The sequence below is a fragment of the Gorilla gorilla genome, chromosome 1, assembly GCF_029281585.2.
Source record: "Gorilla gorilla gorilla isolate KB3781 chromosome 1, NHGRI_mGorGor1-v2.1_pri, whole genome shotgun sequence".
Taxonomy (NCBI): domain Eukaryota; kingdom Metazoa; phylum Chordata; class Mammalia; order Primates; family Hominidae; genus Gorilla; species Gorilla gorilla.
Window position 1 is genome coordinate 54,754,578 of NC_073224.2, and position 27,856 is coordinate 54,782,433.

The 27,856-nt window shown below is 48.1% G+C and overlaps 1 protein-coding gene, 1 long non-coding RNA gene and 1 other non-coding gene across 9 annotated transcripts; 1 reads left to right on the top strand and 2 right to left on the bottom strand.

Annotated features, from left to right (window-relative positions):
• Positions 1-15: 15 nt before the first annotated feature.
• On the bottom strand, positions 16-23,839 carry RNPEP (arginyl aminopeptidase). 7 transcript variants are annotated; one of them, XM_055368110.2, is made up of 11 exons: positions 23,149-23,839; positions 17,205-17,345; positions 16,718-16,866; positions 9,982-10,098; positions 8,684-8,919; positions 6,239-6,352; positions 4,810-4,922; positions 4,531-4,639; positions 2,827-3,051; positions 1,655-1,797; positions 16-975 (listed from the first exon to the last, which is right to left on the bottom strand). In XM_055368110.2, exons 1-11 carry the CDS (start codon positions 23,593-23,595, stop codon positions 955-957), a joined length of 1,815 nt encoding a protein of 604 aa, XP_055224085.1. In that variant the 5' UTR covers positions 23,596-23,839; the 3' UTR covers positions 16-954. The 7 variants fall into 7 exon arrangements, with proteins under 7 accessions (XP_055224085.1, XP_004028200.1, XP_018884291.1 ...); XM_004028151.5 differs by having other exon boundaries at positions 16-597; positions 23,149-23,837; XM_019028746.4 differs by lacking the exon at positions 23,149-23,839 and adding an exon at positions 22,743-22,914 and having other exon boundaries at positions 16-597.
• LOC129528273 (uncharacterized) lies at positions 22,917-26,634 on the top strand. The gene is made up of 2 exons (XR_008673513.2): positions 22,917-23,072; positions 23,872-26,634. It is a non-coding gene; the product is annotated as an uncharacterized lncRNA (long non-coding RNA).
• Positions 26,635-27,669: 1,035 nt separating this feature from the next.
• On the bottom strand, positions 27,670-27,800 carry LOC115932313 (small nucleolar RNA SNORA70). Its single transcript, XR_004068603.2, has one exon. It is a non-coding gene; the product is annotated as a small nucleolar RNA SNORA70 (small nucleolar RNA).
• Between the last annotated feature and the right edge of the window lie 56 nt (positions 27,801-27,856).

Below are 27,856 nucleotides of genomic sequence, written 5' to 3' on the forward strand. Positions count from 1 at the left end.
CACTCAATCCGTAACTTAATTTTTGCTTGAAAACTTTATTAAAATAAGGATTAAACCTGAAAAAAGAACAATCAGAATGCCAGCCCTTTGCATAAAATCAGCAAGAAAAAGGACAGAAAGAGAAAAAAGAAGAGAATCAGTCCTCTCCACTTCTTCCCAGAGACTTAGGTGGGGAGGAGAAGACCCGCTGCCCTGCAGTGCCTGCAGCCTGTAGCGGGGAGAGCTGTGGGCAGGTTCTCTGTCTCAGGGCTCAGTGGGCTATAGAGAAGTAAGTTCCCACCAGAGCAGAGGCCCAAGAGTCACAGATACCTAAGCTAGAGAATAGATTATCCTGAGGGGATATGAACTCCAGGAAGTTGATCAGGGAACAGGAATTTGGGAACAATTATTCTGAAAGCCTGGAGAGCCTGAAGAGGCAGGGGCCATGCACACGAGCCTCTAACTGCCCTTGGGTGCCACGATCTGCTGGACATAGTTGACAACATTGCTGTGGAGCTGGGAGGCGGTGGATGCAAAGGTCTCCTTGGCGAGGGTCTGGGCCACCTCACTGCCACCCATCATTGCGTGGTACAGCGGAAGTGTATACTTCTGCTTCCCCTGCAAGAAACACACATACACATGCCTAAGAAGCTTGCCTGGTGGATCTGTCCAGCCCTCCTGCCCCCAGTGCCAGTCTAACAGCAGCCATGGCTAGGTGCTAAAAGGGATGTGGGTATCACAGCTGGAATGAGGAGTTTCTCATCAGAAGTGCTCTAATTCAGGCATCTTCTTGGGGTCCAAAGATCCATGGAGATGGATCTCAATATGCATCCCAATCCATACTAACATGCGGACGTCTACAGTCAACGAAACGAGTGAGTTGGGTGGACACAATGGGATTCCAGACTTCTGGAAAGGTGTAGGTGGTGAGCCACTAAGTGAATAGCAGATATCAGCGGCTGCAGCACATAAAGCTCACAGCCGCATACGGTCCAGCTGCAGTCAAACAAAGGAAAACCCACAGGTCAACCCACAGGTCAAATTCACACAAATATAAGCCAGCGACATCACAAGTTCCTAAAATCCAGAGCCTTGAGGAAGCCATCAAAGGGCTCAGAATATCCCCAGGCACGCAGTCCTGACTTTATGCAGAGCAATGCTTCGTCTCCAGTCCAGCCCCTCCCTGCTCCGGAATCTGATGACATTCAGTTCATCCTGAGAGCCCGGGTCCTTTCCCCAACAGGGCAACTTTCACATAGTGACAGAGGGTCTGGCTGCTGTCCCAATCATGCCCAAGTCACAGGGCAGCAAGGACCTATCCTCCAAGCCTTTGTTCCTCTTGCTCCGCCTCTGGCCCCTTTCCCTCTTGTGTTTCCCACATGACACTGTCACCCTCTTTCCCGCCTCTGGGTTGGCTCTGGCCAGCTTTTTTCCCTGAGGTCTCACCAGCTGAATTGCAGAAAGCACCACAAGCCTGCAGGCCTCCTCTTGTCCCTAGGGCAATGCCTTCAAAGCCACACTAGTAAAGAGGCTGAGTGGTAGGGTCCTCAGGTCATTTGCCCCTCCCTCTGTGCCTCAGATGAGTCCTAGATGAGCCCTGCCCACATGATTACTTCACGTATGGCCGAGTGGGTCCCGGTGTGCTTTCGGGAACAGCCAGGCAGGGGTCACCCACCTGGTTATGCAGGAACTCCTTCACTTTCCAGAAATCTTCCTGGTGGTCGTTCTTAAGGACGATTTGGCCCCATCGCAGCCGGAGCTCTGCATTCCGGGCATTTGAGATGCTTGGGTATGTCTCTCCAAGTTTTTTCACATTCCCTGGAGAAGAGAAAGAAACGGTTTGTGGCTGGTCACGGTGGGTCACGCCTATAACACTAGAACTTTGGGAGGCTGAGGTGGGCGGATCACTTGAGGTCAGGAATGTGAGACCAGCCTGGCCAACATGGCGAAACCCCATCTCTACCAAAAATACCAAACAAAATTGGCCGGGTGTGGTGGTGCACGCCTGTAATCCCAGCTACTTGGAGGCTGAGGTGCTAGAATCAAGAATCACTTGAACTCAGAAGGCGGAGATTGCCGTGAGCCAATAGCACCACGGCACTCCAGCCTGGTCGACAGAGCAAGATTAAAGCAGACATATTCCCCCAATATCTGTCCCATTTTTTCTCCTACCACTCACCTGCTAAAAGTCATCTTGGCTCTAACTTTTTTTTAACCCCTTGGTTATTATGTTGACTGAGCAGCCACAAAGCATTAGAGGTTGAGAGCTCTGGATGACTGGGTTCTGTGCGACCTGTTTGTACCTCAAGTTCATTCTCTGTCACCTGGGTGTTAACATAACACCACCTACTTCCCAGAGGAGTTGTGGGAATTAAATGACTTAATAGACACAAAAGCCTTACAAGAGTCGCCTGCAGGAGCTTCGGACTTGAGCAATGCCAGGCTTTGTGACTTTGTCCTTGAGGTGCTTGTAAGTAGAACCCATAACCTCCCAATGGCACATTCCTTGTGGAGTGCCAGCCTCCCTAGTGTACGTGGCAGTCCCCTAACCCATAACCTCCCGATGGCACATTACTTGTGGAGTGCCAGCCTCCCTAGTGCACGTGGCAGTCCCCTAACCCATAACCTCCTGATGGCACATTCCTTGTGGAGTGCCAGCCTCCCTAGTGTACGTGGCAGTCCCCTAACCCATAACCTCCCAAAGGCACATTCCTTGTGGAGTGCCAGCCTCCCTAGTGTACGTGGCAGTTCCCTAGGGGCAGGCATCACTACTTTTTGTGAGCCTCCCTCTAGCCCCTGACACAAAGCTCTGCACACAAGGAGCCCTGGTTCACCATTTCTTCTTACCAGGAGGGAGAGGGGATTTCTGGAGGATCTTATCCAGGAAGTAGACCAGCTGGTAGGTCTTCCAGGGAGAGATGGCCACGGCTTCAATGGCCTTCATGTCCAGCTCCTCAGCTGCCCACAGTTGGGCTAGCTCTTCAGCAGGCTTCATGAGTGAGTCCCCAGGGGAGAGATCAGGGAGGTATGGGGGCCAGCCAGGGGTATTCAGCCATCGATCAAACTCAAAACCTGTTTGGGAGGAGAGAAGACACTATCAGAATTCTCTGGCCAGGTTACGGTCAACTGGTTTAAGCAACTCCCAGAGACCTCAAGTTTCTCCTCTCTCCATCCCAAACTCTTTCCCCAGCATTTCACATTACTTTCCCATGTAACTATTCGCTCCAGCAGGGTCCTAGTTATAATGATATCTAGAGACTGCCGTTTCGACCGTGAAAGTGCTTTTCGCTCCAAATTAGCACTGTGTTGTCAGAGCCAAGTTGGTGGATGCTCTATTCACGTGCACATTCTCCTACCGATCACAAGCACACTGTACTTAAGCACCCAGGTTCTAGGACCAGGCTGCCTGGGTTCCTACCCCTGCTCTGTCATTAACCAGCTGGGAGGCCACGGGCATGTTACTTCACTTCTCTGCACCTCAGTTTTATCTATAAAGTGGGGGTGATAGGCCCTGCCTCAGTGATGGTTATGAGGATTACATGAGCAAATAAACATTAAAAGCTTAGCGTATTGCCTGATGCATAGTAAGTACTCTGGAATTATTAACTACCATTAGCTCCGGAGTCCCCACATTAAAATGCAAGCCTCCAACCGAACAGTAGGTGCTGCTAAAGGCCTGACCAATCCTACTGTCAGAGGACGCGGACTTCATCAAACCAACAATAGAGTGACTCAAGGTTCAGGTCACAGCAAGAAGTAGGGGTATGTCTAATGGATTGTGTCTTCCATGACAGGACATTTTTCGTTTTTTCTTTGGAAGTGGTACCTCCCAGGCAGAAACTGGCGGCTGGGCGCAGCGGCTCACGCCTGTAATCCCAGCACTTTGGGAGGCCGAGGCAGGTGGATCACCTGAGGTCAGGAGTTCGAGACTAGCCTGACCAACATGGAGAAACCCTGTCTCTACTAAAAATACAAAATAGCCAGGCGTGGTGGCGTGTGTCTGTAATCCCAGCTACTCGGGAGGTTGAGGTAGGAGAATCGCTTGAACCTGGCAGGTGGAGGTTGCAGTGAGCCGAGATCGTGCCATTGCACTCCAGCCTGGGCAACAAGAGTGAAACTCCATCTCAAAAAAAAAAAAAAAAAGAAAGAAAGAAATAAGGAGGGCCACTGGAGTTGCCTTCACTCAGAAGGCTGTAGGAGGGGGTGCTGCCTCCACTCCTGCCCTGTGAGTTTTAGCTTGGGGCAGTGGTGCAGCAGCAGCAGTGGCAGCTCTCCGGGCAAGTTAAGGGTCTGACTATGTGTGTCCAGGTGTGAGGAAAACAAGGAGAGGAGAGAGTAAGGAAACAGACTGGGAGAAAATGAGGCAGAGAGGAGTTAAAAGAAGTCATTTTTGTGGAATAAATCCCAGGATTCTGGGTTTGCTTCCCAAAATGCCCCTACCTAGCTGACTCTGACCCAGTGTTTTCCCATCCACCACCATCTTTCCGAGTATAAATGAGATCTCATTCTCTACTGTTTTTTAGAAGCCTGTGGGCCAGTTCCTCTGCTTACCTGGAATGATATCCACTCTCTTTTTCTTAAGCTCAGGGAAATATTCCAAGTAGAAGTCCAGAAAGTCATCGGCTAAGATGCTTCGGAATTTGAATTCATGCACATAGGCCTGTGAGGAGGGAAGGCTCTTTAGACCCTCTCTGGCCCCGTGGGGAGTGGTGTCCCTCTGTGTCCTGAGTCCTCCTCCAACCCCTTACCTCTTTCGCCCCCTGCCTCTACCCTTGATCAGGCCCAGTGGCTTTATCCGCTCCTCTTCCTTCTCCCCTCATGTGACTATACCTTGAGAAAACTGTCAAACTGATCCTGATCACCCACCAAGTGGGCCAGGTATGAGACAAAGCAGAAACCTTTCTCGTAGGGGGTCTCATTATAGGTGTCGTCCGGGTCAACACCTGGCAGAGGAGAAAGCAGACAAGATTTGAGCTTTTGTAGCCTGTCACCCGTAACATTCTTCTCTAGCTCCACAGTCAAAGACTAGCAATGGAAGAGATCAGAATTCAGCTTCCCCAGGGACAGCAAGGCCAAGGTGTCCAGATCCTGGCCTCTCTCCAGGTCTTGGCCTCTCTCAAGGCCAAGATCTCTCTCCAGATATTGGCCTCTCTCAAGGTACTTCCAAGATCTCAGAGGGCCATTCACTGTGGATCTAATATGAAGACAAAGAAACCAGCCTTCCAGAGGAGCGGACACATTTCCTTAGTCCCAGGATACACTTTGTGTGGGTGGGTTCCATCAGCTCTTCCCACTGAGCACCAAGCTGTGTCTTTTCCATCCCTATTGGTCACCACCTAAATACTCAACCTCCCCTCCCAGATCAATTTTTTTTTTTTTTTAAGACGGAGTCTTGTTCTATCATCCAGGCTGGAGTGCAGTGGCGTGATCTCAGTTCACTGCAACCTCTGCCTCCTGGGGTCGAGTGATTCTCCTGCCTCAGCCTCCCCAGTAGCTGGGATTACAGGTGTGCATCACCACACCCAGCTAATTTTTGTATTTTTAGTAGAGACGGTGTTCTCCATATTGGCTAGGCTGGTCTTGAACTCTTGACCTCATGATCTGCCCGCTTTGGCCTGGTATTACAGGCATGAGCCACCATGCCCAGCCAATGTGTTGTTTTTACAGCTGTTCCAGGCTAAAACTAATTACCAGTCTCTAAGAAATTCATCTGCAAACTTAACGGCATCAAGGAACATAAGCTTCAATTGCATAAAAAGGTTTCAGATTAGTCACACATGGAATGAAGGAAAATGTTAGGAAGTAAAAAGATCTGAATTTGGAGACAGGACCCGGATCTCAGTTGCAGTCACGCACTGATTAGGTACATGACCTGGACAAGACACTTAACTTGTCTGGCACTCGGTCCCATCCTCTGTAAAATAAGGCTAATGCTTTTATTCTACAGAATCCACAGATCTGCCCTGATGATCATGAAGGAATGCGAAAGAGCCTGGTAAAATGATATGGACTTGTGCAAATGCAAAGCAATGGTGAAGTCATCATGAACTGCACAGACTGGACAGAACTCCTATCTGGCTGCAATGGCTTGGGTTCAGTCAGCCCAGGGGCCAGAGAATTGGCTAGAAAGAGCTCTGGAGTGCCCCTCCCTCCAAATAAAGTATTCTAAGTGTGCACTGATCAACATGAAGTTCGCATTAACTTGGGGCTCCAAGCTCAATTGAGGGGAGGAGGTGTCAGACAGAGGAGCCTCCTGGACCTGGTTCAATCTTCACGCGGAGCTTGTTGAGTGGGTTTTCCTCTCCAGTGATGTCCATGTGCTGACGCAGCAGAGCCCGCCCCGTTGCAGCCTCCAAGCAGGTGTATGCAGCGCCTGGTGCAGAATCAAACGTAAGCCCCGGGAAAACGTCTGTCACCACATCCAAGTGTAGTTTCCTGAGAGACACTGTGCTGCCCCCTTGTGGCCTCAAGAAGAACAGCGACAGATACCTGAAGCTTAATAACATTACCCTCATGGGGACCCAGAGCAAATAGGGACAGTTACAGAGAGCCTGACTCAGTCCCTAGCTCCCTGCTGCTGTGGGTTACAAAGGACTTGGTTAACTCAGGCTGTTGGTCTCTCTCCCAAGTGAGGACTGGGGGAATCGCACCTTTCTGAAAGTTACCTTTCCTTATCAAAGTACTGTATTTTTATTTTATTTCATTTATTTTATTATTTTATTTTTTGAGACAGAGCCTCACTCTCTCACCCAGGCTGGAGTGCAATGGCGTGATCTTGGCTCACTGCAACCTCCATCTCCTCCCGGGTTCAAGCGATTCTTCTGCATCAGCCTCCTGAGTGGCCGGGATTACAGGTGTGCACCATCACGCCCAGCTAATTTTTGTATTTTTAGTAGAGAGGGGGCTTCACCATGTTGGCCAAGCTCAAACTCCTGACCTCAGGTGATCTGCCCGCCTTGGCCTCCCAAAGTGCTGGGATTACAAGCGTAAGCCACCACGCCTGGCCCCCAGCCTTATTTTTAGAAAATGATTTGATCTTCTTTTTTTTTTTTTTTTTTGAGACAGTCTCGCTCTGTTGCCCAGGCTGGAGTGCGGTGGCACGATCTCGGCTCACTGCATCCTCCGCCTCCTGGATTCAAGCAATTCTCCTATCTCAGCTTCCCAAGTAGCTGGGACTACAGGCACACACCACGATGCCTGGCTAATTTTTGTATTTTTAGTAGAGATGGGGTTTCACCATATAGGTCAGGCTGGTCTCAAACTCCTGACCTCAGGTGATCCACCCGCCTCAGGCGTGAGCCACCATGCCTGGCAATGACTTGATCTTCTGTGAAAACTTAGAATTATTTTCATCTGACTGTTTCTGTCAGACAAAAGAAATTATCAACCCCAAATTTTTAAGGATCTCTAAGTCTCCTTCTGCATTAAAAACAATGACTAAGGGAACAGTGGAGGGGTGGGGAACAGGGTTTTGGAACCAGCCAGCTCTGCCCTTTCCTAGATGTTTTGACTCTGAATAAGTGACTTAGCCTCTCTCAGCCTCAGTTTCTTCAACTGTACAATGGGATAAAAATATTTGCTTGCAGGATTCCTAATGGCTGATTAAGATATTCACAAACAGGCTCTTGCTATATATATTCTGAATGAAAGTATAGAATTTGTACAAACTTTCTGGAAGATAATGGACAATATGTACTAAAAAGACTATGTAATTTAAAATGTTCAGGGCCGGGCACAGTGGCTCACAGCTGTTGTCTCAGCACTTTGGGAAGCTTAGGCAGGCAGGTCACTTGAGGCCAGGAGTTCAAGACCAGTCTGGCCAATATGCCGAAATCCTGTCTCTACTAAAAACATAAAAACTAGCCGGACATGGTGGTGCATGCCTGTAATCCCAGCTACAGGGAGTGGGATGTGGGGGAGCTGAGGCAGGAGAATTGCTTGAACCACGGAGGTGGAGGTTGTAATGAGCCGAGATTGCAACACTGCACTCCAGCCTGGGCAACAGAACAAGACTCTGTCTCAAAAAAAAAAAAAAAAAAAAGTTCAGACCCAGAAATTATGTTTCTAAGAATTTATCACTATTGAAATCATCTGATATGAATAGACATTTATATGTAAGGAAATTTGTAAACAACCAGTAAGTTAAAAAACATCCATATATGCAGCTATAGAAGAAAATCTAATGGGCCGGGCGCGGTGGCTCATGCCTGTAATCCTGGCACTTTGGGAGGCCGAGGCGGCTGGATCACCTGAGGTCAGGAGTTCGAGACCAGCCTGACCAACATGGAGAAACCTCGTCTCTTCTAAAAATACAAAATTAGCCAGGTGTGGTGGCGCATGCCTGTAATCCCAGCTACTCGAGAGGCTGAGGCAGGAGAATCGCTTGAACCCGGGAGGCGGAGGTTGCAGTGAGCCAAGATCGTGCCATTGCACTCCAGCCTGGGCAACAAGAGCAAAACTCTCTCTCAAAAAAAAAAAAAAAAAAAAAAAATCTAATGACCTGGGGAAATGTTTTTTTAAAAAAAGTCAGTTATCAAACCATGTATGGTTTGACAATTCATACATACAGAAAAATGTTGGATACACACTACTGTCTCGTTTCTTCACACCCACTTGTATTCTGAAGCCCCATAAAGGAGATCACACTGGCCCCACAGGTTAAGAATGGGAGGCAGAGTCCTTAGGAGAGGGGTGGGCACTTTACCAAAGAGGATGGTGGAGATCCTTCTCTGGGCGTACATGGTGAAACCTTCATTGAGCCAGAATTCACCCCAGTTGGCGTTGGTGACCAGGTTCCCAAACCAACTGTGGGAGATCTCATGGATGATGACATCTGCCAAGGAGCGGTCCCCAGCTAGCAGGCAGGGGGTGACAAAGGTCAGACAAGGGTTCTCCATTCCTCCAAATGGAAAGGACGGTGGCATGAAGAGCAAGTCATACCTGCCGAGAAGCGGGGAGGTCACCGAGAGGCCCTGGCTTCCTGGAGCAGACCCTACCTCGCCTCCCTTTCCAGCCTATTTCCAAGCCCTAAGAGATGCAGTCACTAAACAGGCAGAGTACGATTTTGGGCCCAGTGCGGAAAATAAAGCCCAGGCTCCTCAATGCTTCTCCCACGTGTCTCCCCTGCCTTGCTGGGACTTCCCTCGTCCAGGTGTCTGCTCTCCTGGAGCTCACTCTCCAGGCATTTGTTTCCCTCTCTCCTTCCAAGCAGGTGTGGAGGTGGTAAGTGTATTATCAGCTCCATCACATGTAGTTCCCTGGAGGCCAACTTGGGGTCATAAAGACCAACCTGAAGCCTTTTATCTAAGGAGCCTAAAGTCTGAAGAAGTCATAGTTAAAAACACAGTGTGGGGAAACTTCCAGCAATGGGAAAACACAGGTCAACAAAGGACCTTGACGGTGCTGCCCCATCTCAAACTTGGCAACTGCAGGTCACATTTTGATCACCTCAAGAACCTCTTCTCTGCCGGGCCTGGTGGCTCACACCTGTAATCCCAGCACTTTGGGAGGCCAAGATGGACAGATCACCTGAGGTCAGGAGTTCGAGACCAGCCTGGCCAACATGGTGAAACCCTGTCTCTACTAAAAATACAAAAATTAGCTGAGTGTGGTAGAGGGCGTCTGTAATCCCAGCTACTCTGGAGGCTGAGGCAAGAGAATCGCTTCAACCTGGGAGGTGGAGGTTGCAGTGAGCTGAGATCACGCCACTGCCCTCCAGCCTGGGCGACAGAGCGAGACTCCATCTCAAAACACACACACACACACACACACACACACACACACACACACACACAAAAAAAAAGAACCTCATCTCCTAGGTCCTCTCCTCAGCAACAGTGAGAAGCCTGGCTCATACCCTCCTCTCTTCCTCCTCTCCTTCACTTCTGGGATCAGGGAAACTTTGCTCTGGGAGGCAGGAGGTGGAAAAGCCACACGAAGAGGAAGAATGGAAGCCAGTGACTCAATTTAACAGGAGACACTAGAGTCAATGTGATACCACACCTTCCCCAAACATAAGGTCCAAAAAGCTTCTCTCCTGTTGCCAAAAATTCTTCTATCACCCCGTTGTACTCCTCCTTGGCAGCATCAATCAGGCAGGGCTCAGCCCACACCCGGCTCCTAAAGACAAGAGAGCAGAGAAAGCAGAATGGTGTTTAGAGACCATCGCAGTGACCTGATCCTGAAAGCACCTGTAGGAAATTGGCCTCCGCCAAGTGAATGTGACAATGCAGTCAGCCACAGTGACGGAGTGCAAGATCGGATCACCACACAGATCCAAGAGACCGCTCACCACACCTGAGAAACAAGAACCCAAGACAGCCTCATGGAGGTGGAACCATGCTACGCAGTTATGGCTTTGCTACTGAATGCGATCTTGCAAAAGTGATTTAACCTCTGTGAGCCTCAGTTTCCTCATCTGTAAAATGAGTGAAGATTAAATAAGACAACACACAAAAGCCCTTCAAACAGCGGTTTATACAGTAAATGTTAGTTTTCTTCTCCCTACTTATAGGAGAGATAAGAAAGCGTTCTAATAATAGAATCTGGAATTGAATAAAACCTTAAGAGACAAACCTTTTTTATTTTTTTTTAAGACAGGTTCTTGCTCTGTTGCCCAGGCTAGAGTACAGTGGTGTGATCCAACCTCTGCCTCCTGGGGCTCAAGTGATCCTTCCACCTCAGCTCCCCAACCCCAGTAGCTAGGACTACAGTTGCACGTCATCATGCCTGGCTAATTTTTTTATTTTTGTAGAGGTAGGGTTTCGCTATGTTGCCCTGGCTGGTCTCGAACTCCTGGGCTCAAGTGATTCACCTGCCTCAGCCTCTCAAAGTGCTGGGATTACAGGCATGAGCCACTGTGTCCGACCCAAACCTACTAATGTTAACAGAAATTTGTTAACTGCCTTAGGTACAATAATGGGATTGTGGTTATAAGGGAGAATGCCTGTATTCTTCAGAGAGGCACACAGATTTACTTGCTTTTAAATGGTCTAGCAAAAATAAAAACAAATCCACTCATACAACTAATGTGACAAAGTAGATGGTTCTATAGGTGTTCAATGCATCATCCTTTCAATTTTCTAAATATTTGAAATTTTCTTAATAAAAAGATAGGGAAACAAAGGTGGCTTGGAGGAAACAAAAACAAAAACAAAACAAGAAGATCCAGTCTAATGGAAAGATGCAATGGACTCAGGGCTCCTGCAGCCAAAGGCTCTGCTTGACCAGGAGCCCCTGGCTGCGCTGTAGAACTGCTTTTCCACACGGACATATGAATGAGACTGGCTGGGCCTGGTGGCTCACGTCTGTAATCCCAGTACTTCGGTAGGCCAAAGTGGGCGGTTCACCTGAGGTCAAGAGTACCAGACCAGCCTGGCCAACATGGTGAAAGCCTGTTTCTACTAAAAAAAAAAAAAAAAAAAAAAAATTAGCAGGACATGGTAGTGTTTGCCTGTAATCCCAGCTACCTGAGAGGCTGAGGCAGGAGAATCGCTTGAACCTGGGCGGCAGAGGTTGCGGGGAGCCAAGATTGCACCATCGCACTCCAGCCTGGGTGACAGAGTAAGACTCTGTTTCAAAAAAAAAAAAAGAGACTGATGTAAAGTGGGATGGGTCCAGGCCCGGATGAGGGAAAACTTCCTCTGCCTTTGCTGAAGCATAGGAACTATTCTAACAGGAAGAAAAGATACAGGGAAACCAGTATCAGGTACTTCCCAAATATCAAAAGCAAAGACCTAGCCATGGAACACTGCATATACATGTGAGGAAGCACCGAGAGTCTGGGATTACTTGAGGACAGGATCAGATTGCAATGGGGGAGGCAGTGGCAGGAGGTGGGACATGAGATGCCCAAGAGGGTCGGGTCATAAAGAGCCTCAGGTGCACTGTTACAGAACCGGACCTTCAGAGCCATGGGAGCATTTTAAGCCAACAAGTGACATTATCAGATTTAGTTTTAAGATATCATCCTGGCTGCAGAACACAGAAAATATGTTAAACTACAAGAATGGGTGAGCTTCTCCAAGGAAAGCATGTAGAAGAAAGGAACAGGTCAAGGACAGAGCCTTGGGCAACACCGACACACAAGGAGCTGGGCAGAGGAGTCAGGGAAGGAGATGAGAAAAGGACTAACCAGGAGGCCTGATGACCAGCATGGGTGGTGTCACAGAAGCCAGAGGAGGGTCAATGGGGGCAGAAGAAAAACAGCAGAACATGAAGGCAAGGGCTAAAAAGCATCACATATGTTATCTGTATTGAGGCGAATGGCCTCTCTTACTACAGTTTCAACGGCATGGCAAGGGTGGGGGGCTGGATTCCAATGGGTTGTAGCAATAAATGATTGTGGGGTGGGGGGGTTTTCAAGAAGTGCAGCCAGTGAGTATACATGCCACTGAAGTCACCTGGCTACAGAGGGAAGGACAGTGCGTCGTGCCACAAGAGAATATGGAGTTAAGGGTTTTTTGAGTTTTCTGTTTGTTTGTTTGTTGAGACGGAGTCTTGCTCTGTTGCCCAGGCTGGAGTGCAGTGGCGCGATCTTGGCTCACTGCAAGCTCCACCTCCCGGGTTCACACCATTCTCCTGCCTCAGCCTCCCAAGTAGCTGGGACTACAGGTGTGAGCCACTGCACCTGGCCGAGTTTGTTTTTTTTTTTTGTTTTGCCTTTTTTTTGAGGTGGAGTCTCACTTTGTCACCCAGGCCGGAGTGCAATAGTGCAATCTCGGCTCACTGCAACCTCCACCTCCCGCGTTCAAGTGATTCTCCTGCCTCAGCCTCCTGAGTAGCTGGGATTATAGGCATGCACCACCATGTCCAGCTGATTTTTGTGTTTTTAGGAGAGATGGGGTTTCACCACGTTGGCCAGGCTAGTCTCAAACTCCTGACCTCAGGTGATCCGCCCACCTTGGCCTCCCAAAGTGCTGGGATTACAAGCGTGAGCCACCACACCCAGCCTTGAGTTTGTTTTTTGCTTTGCTATAGATCTTAGAGAAACTGGTGCTTGTCTAGAGGGGGAGGCTGCAGATTTGAAGAGAGAGACGGAAATAATGAGGCAAAGTCCCAGAGGACATGTGAGGGAAGAGATTTGGCTTTAAACAGAAGGAAGGACCTTTGTTGCAGTCCGGAAGGATAAAAGCAGATGAAGATAACTTTTTAAGTGGAGGACAGGAAACTGACATAATTATATCTGATGAATTTAATATTCTCAATAAAACAGGAGACAAGACCTTCTGCTTAAATGAGGGGATGGGATTGGATAGCAAACTTAAAGAGAAGAGTAAAGTCTTAGAACAGCTTAAAGGGAGTGAGATGGAAAGGTAAATAAGAGGACTGTTGAACAACCTTGAAAGCACACCTGCAGTTGGAGACTGTACATCTGTTACATTTTTCTGGAAAACCCCACACATGTCTTTTCAACTTTCCTTTAATTCCAACTTTTCACGAAGAATTGAGAAAGGTGCAGTGGTTATTACTGTGTAGTTTCACTATTTTCTACATCTCCCAAATACCCACTTATAGAAGTAGAGAAAAGGAATTGTATAACAAGGGACTGGGACATTATAGCAGCGGGAAGTGAGCAAGGGGCTTTGGGGTGTTGGTAAGAGGTAACCAACCACACAGTTCGGCCAGGGAGGGAAGCCCAGTCAGGAGGGTCTTGACTGCCCAGGAGAAATGAGTGGCTTGCCGGAAGGGAGGCTGCCATGAGCTCAAGGAGGAGACATGGTGGAATATAGTGGGAGAGAGGCCGTCAGAGAGCTGGAAGGTTAGCAGAGTCAGGATGAATGAGGACAAGGGGCTCAAGGGCCTTAAAAGTTCAGATATGGTCAGTTCATGACAATGACGATGCCTAGGCTCTAGACTCCAGAGCATGGGTGTGAATATGGGTGGCTCACAGAGTGGAGAAGGCTCCCTGAGTAGAGGTCAAGAAACCCTGAAGGTTGGTGTGGTGGCTCATGCCTGCAATCCCAACACTTTGGGAGGCCGAGGTGGGAGGATCTCTTGAGCCCAGGAGTTCAAGATCAGCCTGGACAACACAGCAAGACCTTGCTCCTGCAGAAAATAAATAAAATTAACTGGGCATGGTGACAGAGTAGCTGTGGTCCCAGCTACTCTGGAGGCTGAAGTGGGAGGACTGCTTGAGCCTGGTAGCTTGAGGTTCAATGGGCTGTTATTGTGCCACTGCATTCCAGCCTGGGCAAGAGAGCGAGGCAAGAAAAGAAAGAAAGAAAGAGGGAGGGAGGGAGGGAGGGACGGAGAAAGGCACAAGAAACCCTGCAGCCACCCTCAACCCTGGATGTTAGGAGAGAAGTTGCCAAAGATGACGTGACAGGAAACCAGACAGAAAAAGACCATGGGACGGCAGTCAGTGCCTTCAAGGAATTACTTTGTGAACTGTTCTACCACCACCTTGGATATCAAAATTACCATAGTCCTTCAGCCCAGTGGACTTCAGCTTGTTACAGCTAGAAGGTTTAAGACAGTCATCCAAGATACCTCCACCAGGACACACATTTCTGTCAAAATAAATGAGGATGCTCTCAGTCAAGCTGCAGTCTCACCACCTGTAGTATATTGCAAAGAGCACTGGATTTGCAATGGAAATACCTGAATTTTAATTCCAGTTTTGCCAACTAGTGGTCCTGCACAAGCCACTCACCACAGCCTTGGTCTGCTTATTTTTAAAATGTAGAAAGTATCATCCTCATGGAGTCCGTGTAAGGATTAGAAGAGATTATACATAAAAGGGCCTACTGGGATATACCCATAATTCCCCTCTGCCCAGGATTTTCCTCTTGCAGTAACAGGGACTGGGATAGGTGGCATACCTTGCCAGAAGACCCTCCCATTTAATAAACCCCCACGGCCGGGCGCGGTGGCTCATGCCTGTAATCGAGCACTTTGGGAGGCCGAGGTGGGTGGATCACGAGGTCAGGAGTTCAAGACCAGCCTGGCCAACATAGTGAAACCCTGTCTCTATTAAAAATATGAAAATTACCCAGAAATGGTGGCACACACCTGTAGTCCCAGCTACTTGGGAGGCTGAGGCAGGAGAATCGCTTGAACCCAGGAGGTGGAGGTTGTGGTGAGCCAAGATCGCGCCACTGCACTCCAGCCTGGGCAACAGAGCAAGACTCCATCTCAAAAATAATAAATAAATAAACCCCCACAAGACCCTACGATGTGACCCAGGAGGCAAGAACTGTCCATTTAATCACGGAAGGAATAAGGCATTACCACCAGTTAAGTGGATTCTGTCACCTAGTTCGATATACCATGTTGTCATTTTATTACAGGCAGTATAAAAAGAAATCATTATCACTCAGTATCTTTAGAATCTATTGTTCTCTCATTTCCCATTAATAGTTCATACTCTTACAAATAGAACCTTAGTAAGGGTATTCTTGGAAACGACATTCCTTTACTTATCTACTTGCTTGTCTATTGCAAAGATGACATCCTTTTGGTTATTTCCCGCCCTGCCTATTAGGAAGACAGCCCTTCGTGAGAGGAGGGCACTTTGTCTTTCCAGACTGGTATTGTTTTGAATGTGTGCGCTGGGAGCAGATGCCAATGGAATCCCATTTATTATTCCAACTGATAACCAGAAACTAAGACTCATGATACCAGCAGTGCCACTGAGCCCAGTTATGAAGTCTGAGGCTTGTAACTAATCTTGTCAAGGACACCACTGCCTCTAGGAACTGGGAGCAGGGCCAGAGATAAAGAACAGCAACAGTGCCAGGAAAAGGTCACGGCTTCACCGTCCAGCCTGTGATGCTCCCACATTGGGACCAAGCTATGGTGGAGGTAATATGAGAGCCAGGAAAAACTTATACTCCTGGTCAAACCTCTTTTCTCAGGAAACCTTACAAAATCCCTTTTTATCTTCACAAGATCCATGTAACTTCACGGAGGCATTGCTGTCACCGTAGGCTTAGACTCATGCATCTGCTGCAGACAGGAAGGAGAGTCCACTTCCCTCTTCGAGGGAAATGATACCGAAGTTGTTATTTCCAGGAACTACGTGCAAAAGAAAATGGGGAAGATTTGGTACAAAGATAGGAAAGCGGATATAGCTGCTAGAAGGGCATTTAGAACTTAAAGATATTAATAAAGATCCATTTCCCAGGCCGGGCATGATGGCTCATGCCTGTAATCCCAGCACTTTGGGAGGCCAAGGCGGGTGAATCACCTGAGGTCAGGAGTTCGAGAGCAGCCTGGCCAACATGGTGAAACCCCGTCTCTACGAAAAATACAAAAATTAGCCGAGCGTGGTGGGGCATGCCTGCAGTCCCAGTTACTTGGGAGGCTGGGGCAGGAGAATCGCTTGAACCCAGGAGGCAGAGGTTGCAGTGAGCCAAGATCGCACCATTGCACTCCAGTCCAGCCTGGGCAACACAGCGAGACTCCATCTCAAAAAAAAAAAAAAAATCCATTTCCCAAAACTGCAGCCTAAATTCCAACATCCCTCTGTAAGGCAGCCCAGGACAGCGCTACTGCTAGCAGGGATGATGATCTCATTCCAGGCAGCAGGATTAGAACTGGAGAGAGGGAGTGAGAAAGGCAGAGAGAAAAAGAGCACTTCCTCCAGCTGTGCTCATGCTGCATCAGCTGCAGAAAGGCTCTGGACTCAGACAGAGGATCCAAGACTGCCCAAGAACCCCCCAGCAGGTCCACTGGTCAGAGTCCTCCTCACCTCTGAGGCCAATCCAACCTTGCCTGTGGGGTCTTTGTCTCCTACCTGGGTCCAACTTCAGCCGAAACCAGATCTCCGATGGCCAAAGCTATCAGATAGGAGGGGATGGGCTGACACATCTGGAAGAAGAACTTATTTGGACCTCTCTTCTCCCAGGTGCTAGCACTCATCACAGCTGTGAAGCCATCTGGGACCTGACAACAGAGAAAGCTTAGGAGATTTTACCTGGAGAGAGTTTCCTTTTGATTAGTTTGAATAAGAGCATGACCAGCCACCTGTGTGTGATGATAATGGCCTGGAGTCTATCTTGGAGAACACAAAGGTTTCAAGAAACTAAATCTGTGCTCAACTGATGGGATTTAGAGGAAGGCTACATACAACTTCAGTAGGTGGAAGAATTTAAAAGTAAGCAATTTTTCAGAAGTACCACTGAATGGATATAATAATTTACCACTGAAATGTGACCTGATTGATAGATCTGAAATCATTTCTTCATCCCAAGGGCAGGTGCACCTAACCTTAGTCTCCTTACCTCAATAAGAGCTGAATACTTGTATTTAACAGCAGGCGTGTCGAAGCAAGGGAAGAAAGCCCGGTTTAGGACAGCCTGGCCCTGGGTGTACACGAAGGGCTTCTTCTTTCCTGCTGTCTGCTCGGGAGCCAACCAGCAAACCTAAGCAAAAAGAAGAACATTTCAGAACTGACATCTCCCACACGAGCTCAGTCTGGCCAGAGAAGTGAGCTGGCTGGAATGAGAGAATTTTAGGTAATCCTTAAAACCTTTCCGCCAGCCAGTCTGGTTTGAACTAGAAAGCTCTCTCCTCTGTGTATTTAGTTCATCCTGGAATCCAAGCCAAAGTATGACATCCACTTCACAGGGCAGAGCCACCAGAAAGGGTCCATTCCTCACTGCATCCCATGGGTCATCTCAGAGACCTCGGACCTAGCCTCTGATCTTGTCATCTGTACCCTATCTGTGTCCTTTTCACTGTAGTAGTTTCTCATCAAACAAAAAACTACTGAAGCAACTGCATTTGGACTTGTGATAAGACACAAAAGCAGAACTCAACTGGGAGTCACTGATTAATATGTTTTTTTTTTTTTTTTTGAGACAGAGTATCGCTCTGTCGCCCAGGCTGGAGTACAGTGGTGCAATCTCGGCTCACTGCAACCTCGACCTCCCAGGCTCAAGCAATTCTCATGCCTCAGCCTCCCAAGTAGCTGGGACCACAGGCGCGTGCACCACCAAGTCCAGCTAATTTTTGTATTGTAAAGACAGGGTTTCACCATGTTGGCCAGGCTGGTCTCCAACTCCTGGCCTCAAGCAACCCGCCCACCTCAGTCTCCAAAGTGCTGGGAATACAGGCATAAGCCATCATGCTCAGCCTAAAATACGTTTTCTTTTCTTTTCTTTTTTTTTTTTTCGAGATAAGAGTTTCACTCTTGTCGCCCAGGCTGGAGTGCAATGGTGTGATCTCAGCTCACTGCAGTCTCCGCCTCCTGGGTTCAAGCGAGTCTCCTGCCTCAGCCTCCCAAGTAGCTGGGATTACAGGCATGCACCACCACACCCGGCTAATTTTGTATTTTTAGTAGAGACGGTGTTTCATCATGTTGGTCAGGCTGGTCTTGAACTCCTGACCTCAGGTGATCTGCCCGCCTCAGCCTCCCAAAGTGCTGGGATTACAGGCATGAGCCACTGCACCTGGCCTAATATGTGTTTTCTGTTCCTAAAATTTACCTTTTCAGAAGAAATGTATTTTATATGATAGGCACTGGTTATATGATTCTTTATCTGTGTTCTGTTAGCTCTTAAACAAAGGGCAAATCTGGGTTGGGTGCAGTGGCTCACGCCTGTAATCCCAGCACTTTGGGAGTCCGACGCAGGTGGATCACTTGAGGTCAGGGGTTCGTGACCTGCCTGGCTAACATGGTAAAACCCCGTTGCTACTAAAAATACAAAAATTAGCCAGTTGTGATGGCATGCACCTGTAATTCTAGCTACTCAGGAGGCTGAGGCAGGAGAATTGCTTGAACCCAAGAGGCAGATGTTGCAGTGAGCTGAGATCATGCCACTGCACTCCAGCCTGGGTGACAGAGCAAGACTCTGCCTCAAAAAAATAAAATAAAATAAAATAAAATCTGAATGATTTATCACAAAACCCAGTTTTTGCCTATAGCAAACAGCCATTCATTTACCTGGAAGAGGGGCAGGGTGGAGCATAGGTCAGTAACAAATAGCATTTAGAATTTAGAAATGGATTCGATTACTCCAGGATGATTTCATAGGGGAAGAAACCTTTCTGGCTGGACCTTCAAAGACACGCAGGATTGAGATGGCTGGAAAGGAAGGGAGGAGACATTCACCAGGAGACGAGCAGCAACACGAGGAGAGGCATAAACAGATGCAGGCTCCAGATGCAGAGTTGGGGAGGCAGGCCTGGGCAAGTCTAATGAAGGGTTCTCAACATAGCGGTGTCTGAGACCTATTTTAAGAGGCATAAGGAAGCTACGTTGGGATGCTGGGTTAGAGTTTTTGTGTGTGAAAAATTTAATTAGTCTCCTTATAACAGGTACAGTGCAGTATAGAAAGGGATGAGAGAATAACTTCACAGTGGAGAAAGCTGATAATCACTGCTTCAGCCAGGGGACCGAGGTCAACGCTGACAGTCATAAATCATGTGGATACTACGCGCCCTCAATACCTGATGAAAATGGCACTTTGGCTGGGCACAGTGGCTCACACCTGTAATCCCAGCACTTTGGGAGGCCGAGGCTGGTGGATCACCTGAGGTCGGGAGTTCAAGACCAGCCTGGCCAACACAGTGAAACCCTGTGTCTACTAAAAATACAAAAATTAACCAGGGTGGTGGCATATGCCTGTAGTCCCAGCTACTTCGGAGGCTGAGGGAGGAGAATCGCTTGAACCAGGGAGGCGGAGGTTGCAGTGAGCCGAGATCACACCACTGCAGTCCAGCCTGGGTAACAAGAGTGAAACTCCATTTCAAGAAAAAAAAAAAAAAAAAAAGAAAGAAAATGGCACTTTACCTCTGTGAATTGCCCCTCAAAACCCATAATCCCAATCTAATCATGAGAAAACATCAGATAAGTTCCAATACAGGGTCATCCTACGCTATACCTGGCCAACACTCCTCAAAACTGTCAAGGTTGGCTGGGCTCAGTGGCTCACACCTGTAATGCCAGCACTTCGGGAGGTCAAGGCAGGAGGATCGCTTGAGGCCAGGAGTTTGAGACCAGCCTGGGCAACATAGGGGGACCCTGTCTCTACAGAAAAAATAAAAATAAAAAAATAAAAAACAAAAAACTGGCTGGGAGCAGTGGCTCATGCCTGTAATTCTAGCACTTTCTTTGGGAGGCCAAGATGGGAGAATTGTTTGTTTGAGCCCAAGCGTTTGAGACAAGCCTGGATAACACAGTGAGACCTCATCTCTACAAATAATAAATTCAAAAAATTAGCTGGGCGCAGTTGTATGCGCCTGTTGTCCCAGCTACTTGGGCTGAGGCAGGAGGATCACTTGAACCAGGGGGATCAAGGCTGCAGTGAGCCATGATTGTGCCACTCACTGCACTACGGCCTGGATGACAGAGGAAGACCCTGTCTCAAAAAACAAACAAACTGTCAAAGTTATATCAAAAACAAGGAAAGTTTGAGAAACTGTCACAGTCCCAAGAGGATACATGACAGCTAAATATAATGTGGAATTCTGGATGGCTTCCTGGAACAGAAAAAGACATTAAGTAAAAACTAAGGGAATCTGAAAAAACTATGGACTCCAGTATCGGTACTGGTTTATTAATTATAACAAATATATTACTATACTAATGTAAAATGATTCAATCTTGGTTAATAATATATCAGCATTGGTTAATTGTAACAAATGTGTCATACTAATGCAAAATGGTAGCAAGAGGGGAATCTGTGTGTATATGTGTATGTAGGGAGTACTGAACTGTATATGGGAACTCTCTGAACTAGCTGCTCAATTCTTCTTTAATGTTTTAAAATATAAAGTTTATTAAAAAAATAAATTAAGCCAGGCATGTTGGCTCATGCTTGTAGTCCCAGCACTTTGGGATGCCAAAACGGGCAGATGGCTTGAACCCAAGAGTTCAAGACCAGCGTGGGCAACATGGCAAAACCCCATCTCTACAAAACATAACAAAAATTAGCCAAGTGTGTAGGTGGCAGGTCTGTGGTCAGTCCCAGCTACTCAGGAGGCTAAGGTGGGAGGATCACTTGAGCCAGGGAGGTCAAGGCTGCAGTGAGCTGAGATGGTGCCACTATACCAGTCAATAAGAATTGATCAATTGACTGATCATTGAATGCCATCAGTCAGTGATGTTTTTACTGATCAGCTAGGAAATGAGAATTTTTTTTTTTTTTTTTAGAAGGAGCCTCGCTGTGTCACCCAGGCTGGAATGCAATGGCATGATCTCAGCTCACTGCAACCTCTGTGTCCCAGATTCAAGTGATCCTCCTGCCTCAGGCTCCCAAGTAGCTGGGTTTACAGGTGTGAGCCACCACAACCAGCTAATTTTTGTATTTTTAGTGGAGGTGGGGTTTCACCATGTTGGCCAGGCTGGTCTGAAACTCCTGACCTCAGGTGATCTGCCAGCCCTGGCCTCCCAAAGTGCTGGGATTACAGACGTGAGCCACCGCACCCAGCCTGGAAACGAGATTTTTAAAAAGAACAATGTAGGGAGCTTTTTGACCCCTTCTCAAAAAAAAAAAAAAAAAAAAAAAAGAAAGAAATACAAAAGTTAGCAGTAAGAGCTAACACAGCTTACTTACCATGTACCACGCACCATATTAGCCACTTATGGAAAGACAACTCATTTAACCTATGTCAAGCACTTAGACTAGTGCCTGGCTCATCTTATTAAATATTAGCCATCATCCCCCCTCCACCAAAATTGCTTACTCATCATCTTTGCTTTTTTTTTTTTTTGTTAAAACAGGGTCGCACTCTGTTGCTCAGGCTGGAGTGCAGTGGTGTTATCAGGCTGTGAAAGGAAAATCTCTTGGGCCCCCAAAATCACTAAAGAAAACTCAACCTGGGAACCGCTTAGGGCACACCTGCCTCCCATTCTATTCAAAGCCACTACTCTGTTCACTGAGATGGATGCATATCTGATTTGCTTCCTTTGGAAAGGCTCATCAGAAACTCAAAAGAATGTAACCATTTGTGTATCACCTATCTGTGATCCGGAAGCCGCTTCAAGTCTTCCTGCCTTTGCTGCAAGTTGTCCCACCTTTTCAGACCCAACCAATGTACTTCTTACATATACTGACTGATGTATCATGTCTCCCTAATGTATAAAACCAAGCTGTGGGCCGGGCGCAGTGGCTCACGCCTGTAATCTCAGCACTTTGGGAGGCCGCCGAGGCAGGCGGATCACGAGGTCAGGAGTTCGAGACCAGCCTGACCAACATGGTGAAATTTTGTCTCTACTAAACAATACAAAAATTAGCCGGGTGTGGTGGCGCACGCCTGTAGTCCCAGCTACTAGGGAGGGTGAGGTATGAGAATCGCTCGAACCCATGAGGCAGAGGTTGCAGTGAGCCGAGATCTTGCCACTGCACTCCAGCCTGGACGAGAGTGAGACTCTGCCTCAAATAAATAAATAAAAGGAAGATTAAACTGTAAGCAAGCAGTTTACTATGAAACTTGCAACCAACTCTACCTGAGAGATAACTGGCAGCCACAGCCTAAGGACTCTCCAGGAAGGATTTTCTAACTCTTACAGACATAAGCCACGTAACTCCATCCTCTTATTTCCAATATTTGCCCCGTCCCGAAAAAAAATTAAAGAGTTAACCAACAGTGAGAAGGCCAAATTATTATAATGCTTATAGCACCCTAATTCCAGTTCTCACTTTTACTCAAATTCTTTCGTTAATCAAATCCAGGACTTCACAGGAGGAAACAAAAACAAAGATATGAGCTTTAACCGTGGAACTAGAAGGCAACACAGAACAAAGAGCTAGATCAACATCTGGCTAATTCTAGAGCCACCATAAAGCAGAGATAAGTGGCTGATAATCAGGTACCTCGGCCCAAAAGTCCAAGACAGCACTAAGTGAAGTGCATGAACAACAGGTCATCTAGAAAGCCACGCAAGATGTTAGAAACGGCAGTGTGCGATGAGCGGGAATGCGGCGCAATCTAGACAAGCCTCCAGGACCAGGGAGGAGACGCGGAAGGACGGAAAGGGTGAAGGATGCGCCGCCCAGTGGCTGGAGGAAGTCCAGAAGAAGGAAACCAGGCAGCCCGGGAGGAAAAGAGGAAGCAAGGGGAGGAGGCCTAGAGGCGGCGCGCGGGGAGTAGGCCCCTCTAGGGACGCTCTGGAAGGGTCCTCCCTGTCCCTCCTCCCGGGTGGGGTAGGTGCGGGTGCAGGGCGGCTCGGGGCCGGAAGGGCGGGCAGGCAGCGGCGGGCGCAGTCTGGGGCGCACTCACCCCGGGTCCCTCCCCGACGCGGTAGGTGAGCAGCACCTGGAGGCGCTCGGCGGCGCGGCAGGGCTGCGGGAAGGACACGCACAGGGCCTGGCCATAGTGCGAGAAGGGCTGCGTGTAGAAGCTCACGGGCTCCGCGGGCGGCTCCTCCGAGCCGGGCCGCTCCCGCCGCAGCGCCGCCGCCGTCACCTCCAGGCACGGGTGCGAGTCCAGCCGCAGCTCGGCGGCGCCCTCGGGCTCCAGGCAGCGCAGGTCCAGGACCGCGGTGCCGCGCAGCCCCCGGCTCCCTGCGCCGGGCCCTGGAGGCCCGAACTCAGCCCGCAGGTCCAGGTGCAAGTGCAGCAGCTCAAAGGCCCGGAAGTTGGAGGCCGAGGCCACGTCCACAGCCTGCGCGGAGTGCAGCGGCCGCCGGGCCGCGCCGCTGCCGGGGGAAGGCTCGCCGCTCGCCATGGTCCGCAGCGCCGTTGCTCACCGGCCGGGCCGCGAACCCGAGGGGAGCCCCGCCCCGAGCGCCGCGGGCCCCGCCCCCGAAATCTGCTCCCGACCGCATCTCCTCCCTGCGCTTTACCGCGCACTCTTGTAGCTGCACCCGTGCCTCGGGACTTAGGACAAAAGAGGCCGGTGGGATCGTGTGGCCCACGTTTGCCCACCCATATCCTACTGAGGTGTTCCAGTCGTCCCGGTGGGGCACTCTTCTCTGCTGACCCTTCCTGCTTCCTCATCTAGGCAGCGGCGTGGACTGAGCCCTGGCTGGGAAGGTCTGAGTTCCGGATCTCACACCCTGCGATAGACCAGCTGTTAGAACTGTGTGTCACCTTGGGCAAGTCGCACAAGAAACGTGAATCTTCCCGAGCCTTTTTCTGCACCAGTATAATAGAGTCATAATATCTGTGTATCTCACGAAGTAATGTGAGAACTCTACCAGGTAACCTGTCTAACACACTCGGCAAACAGTAAAACCCTGCACAACTTCACGGAATTCACACTGGATCGAGCCTCGTCCCCCAGCAACTCCAGGCACGCCTATCTTTCTATTGTTGGGTTAAGGGACAGGAATCAGCACCGCGCAATTTAAGGCCTGGCTGTCCATCGCATGTCACTTCTATTTCCCTTACTGTATTGTACCGCTTATTGAGCTAGGGTATTCTCTGCTGAATACTTTGTTTCTCTTCTGTACCAGTGGGTTGCAATGGGCCGTCTATGAATAGGAGCTAATCAATGATGATGTTTTTACCGTTCAGCTAGGAAATGAGATTTTTAAAAAGAACAATGTAGGGAGTTTTTCATTAAGGGAAATAGTATTCCGTTCTGTGCTTCCTAGTTTTGTAGAGTTGAAATTATTTTATTTCATGAAATAATGCTTATGGTAGATGATGACTTTAATATTCCATGTAAGTTCAATGTCAGGGTTTTTTGTTTGTTTAACTCCAGAAACCTTAGAAACCTGCTTTTCTGTAGCATTGAGAACAGCGCTTGGTACATATTAGACATTGAATACTCCTATCTTGAAATTATTCAGTCTTCGATGCAGTGCACTTTTGCTGAGTATCTGCTAGACACCAGTTGTTAAGCTAAGTGCCTGGGGTACAGTTTGAATAAGTCCGGCACAATTCCTCTTCCTGTGGTGTTCATAGCCTAACTCACATTTTAGCAGACGCACAAGAAAACAGGTCACGACACTTCCACGTGCTGCCCTTGATATGGGAAGAAAAGGATGCTGGGGAGCACAACGAAGAGATGCCTAGCCTGATCCTTCTAGTTAAATATTGACAGAGGAAGAGGATGTCATCCTTAGCTAAAGGGTAAAAGATTTTAGGCTGGGTGTGGTGGCTGACGCCTGTAATCCCAACACTTTGGGAAGCTGAGGCGGGAGGATCGCTTGAGCCCAGGAGTTCAAGATGAGGCTAGGCAACAGAGGGAGACCCCCTCTCTACAAAAAAATTTAAAAAAATTAGCTGGGTGTGGTGATGCACATCTGTGGTCCTGGCTACTCAGAGGATGAGGTAGGGGTATTGTTTGGGCCCGGGAGGTCAAGGCTGCAGTGAACCGTGATCATACCACTGCACTCCAGCTGGGGCATCAGAGAAAGACCCTGTCTCAAGAAAAAAAAGAAAAAAAGAAAAAAAAAGATTTTAGGAATTGTATTATTTCCCCTTATAGCCTTACTTCTTCCTGGGAATACCAGGAACCTCATTTCCACTTCTGCCTCCCTGCATGGCTCCCACAGTGTCTAGTTTGCCTCAGAACTGGCCTGTAGATGGCCTGTAATAACTTACAGTGGAGAGATTCAGGAATTCAGAGAATTCAGGATTGTAGAAAGGGGACACTGTGGGCACAGCCCACCTCTCCCCCAATTCATTTTCATTATTTATTATTTATTTGTGAATGCTTAGAATGCAACATATGTTGGACATTTCAAAATAATGGCCACAAATTTTCCATTCCTGATTCTGTAGATTTAAAAGTTACAGGGCTGAGCGCAGTGGCTTATGCCTGTAATCCCAGCACTTTGGGAGGCTGAGGCTGGTGAATCATTTGAACTCAGGAGTTCAAGATCAGCCTGGCCAACATGGTGAAATACCATCTCTACTAAAAATACAAAAAATTAGCCGGGCAGTAGTGGCACACACCTGTAATCTCAGCTACTCGGGAGGCTGAGGCAGGAGAATTGCTTGAGCCTAGGAGGCAGAGGTTGGAGTGAGCCAACACTGCGCCACTGCACTCCAGCCTGCATGACAGAGTGAGACCCTGTCTCAAAAAAAAAAAAAAAACAGTAAAAAGTTACAATAAATTATAAGCAAAAATAAAAATAAAGCTACCTATAGACATGTTTTAGTTAAATTGAAGAAAACCAAGACATAAAGATCTTACAGCAGTGGAAGAAAAGAGACAGATTATCTACAAAAGAATGGCAATTAGAAATTGGACCAAGGGGCCAGGTATGTTGGCTCACACCTATAATCCCAGCACTTTGGGAGGCCGAGGCGGGCGGATCACCTGAGGTTGGGAGTTCGAGACCAGCCTGACCAACATGGAGAAACCCTGTCTCTACTGAAAATACAAAATTAGCCAGGCATGGTGGCGCATGCCTGTAATCCCAGGTACTCCGGAAGCTGAGGCAGGAGAATCACTTGAACCTGGGAGGCGGAGGTTGTGGTGAGCCGAGATCACGCCATTGCACTCCAGCTTCGGCAACAAGAGCAAAACTCCGTCTCAAAATAAGAAACTGGACCAAGGGCAGACCTCTCATTAGCAACATACAAGCTGGAGACATTATCTTCAAAATACTGAGAAAAAAAAGCCAACTGTCAAATTGGAATTGTATACCCAACTAAACTATTATTTGGTCATGTGCAGTGGCTCAAGCCTATAATCCCAGCACTTTAGGAGGCTGAGGCAGGAAGATCTCTTTAGCCAAGGAGTTCCAGACCAGCCTGGGCAACATAGGGAGACCCTGTCTTTATAAAAATAAATAAAATTAAAAATGAACTACTATTAAAAAGTAAGGGAAAACAGATTTTTAGATAAAAATTGAGAGTATTTACCATCCATAGACTCCTAACAAAGAAATTCTAAAGGAATTCTTTTTTTTTTTTTTTTTTTTTTTTTGAGATGAAGTCTCGCTCTTGTCCCCCAGGCTGGAATGCAATGGTGCGATCTGGGCTCACTGCAACCCCCGCCTCCCGGGTTCAAGCAATTCTCCTGCCCCAGCCTCCTGAGTAGCTGGGATTACAGGCGCCTGCCACCATGCCTGGCTAATTTTTGTATTTTAAGTAGAGACGGGGTTTCACCATGTTGGCCAGGCTGGTCTCGAATTCCTGACCTCAGGTGATCCGCCTGCCTCGGCCTCCCAAAGTGCTGGGATTACAGGCGTGAGCCACTGTGCCAGGCCAGGAATTATTTCAAGAAGGAAAGGAATCACTGAAGGAAAGAATGAGATGCAAAAAGGAACAGTGAGCAAAAAAAGTAGATAAATTTAAACAACTGTATAAAACAACACTAATAATATACTAATAATGTTTATGTGAGGGAATCAGGATAAAACTAAAATAACAGACTAAAAGTACATAAGAGAGAGGGGTAAATCAGTTAAAGCATTTTTTTTTTTTAGGTGGACAGAAAGTAGACTTTATTGGTGAGTATTAAGAGGGGGCAGCACAGTGGAAGCCCTCACGAGTGCAGGACCCGCCACTTGTCCAGAGGGCCATGATTGGGAATGCACTTGACCCATCTGGGATGAGCCGCTTCTCAGCCACCATGTCTTCAAATTAATTGGCATTGAACTTGGTGAAGCCCCATTTCTTTGAGATGTGGATCTTCTGGCGGCCAGGAAACTTGAACTTGGCCCTGCGCAGGGCCTCAGTCACATGCTCCTTGTTCTGCAGCTTGGTGTGGATGGACATAACTTGGCCAATGTGAACCCTGGCCACAGTGCCCTGGGGCTTTTCAAAGGCACCTCGCATGCCAGTTTGGAGCCTACATTGGGGTAGCGTAAGGTCAGAAACATGAACATCCATCTGAAAGGACTGTCTCCAAGGTCCCTTAGAGCAACCCATACAACAGGCTGCATACACTACCAAGGAAGCTGCTATTTACAGCCATTGCACACTGGGCCCCCATGAGGAAAGGAACTCAGTCAGCTTAATTGGCTGCACGAAGTTAAAGCATTCTAAGCTCCTTGTATTATCAGATGGAGAGTAGGGATAAATGT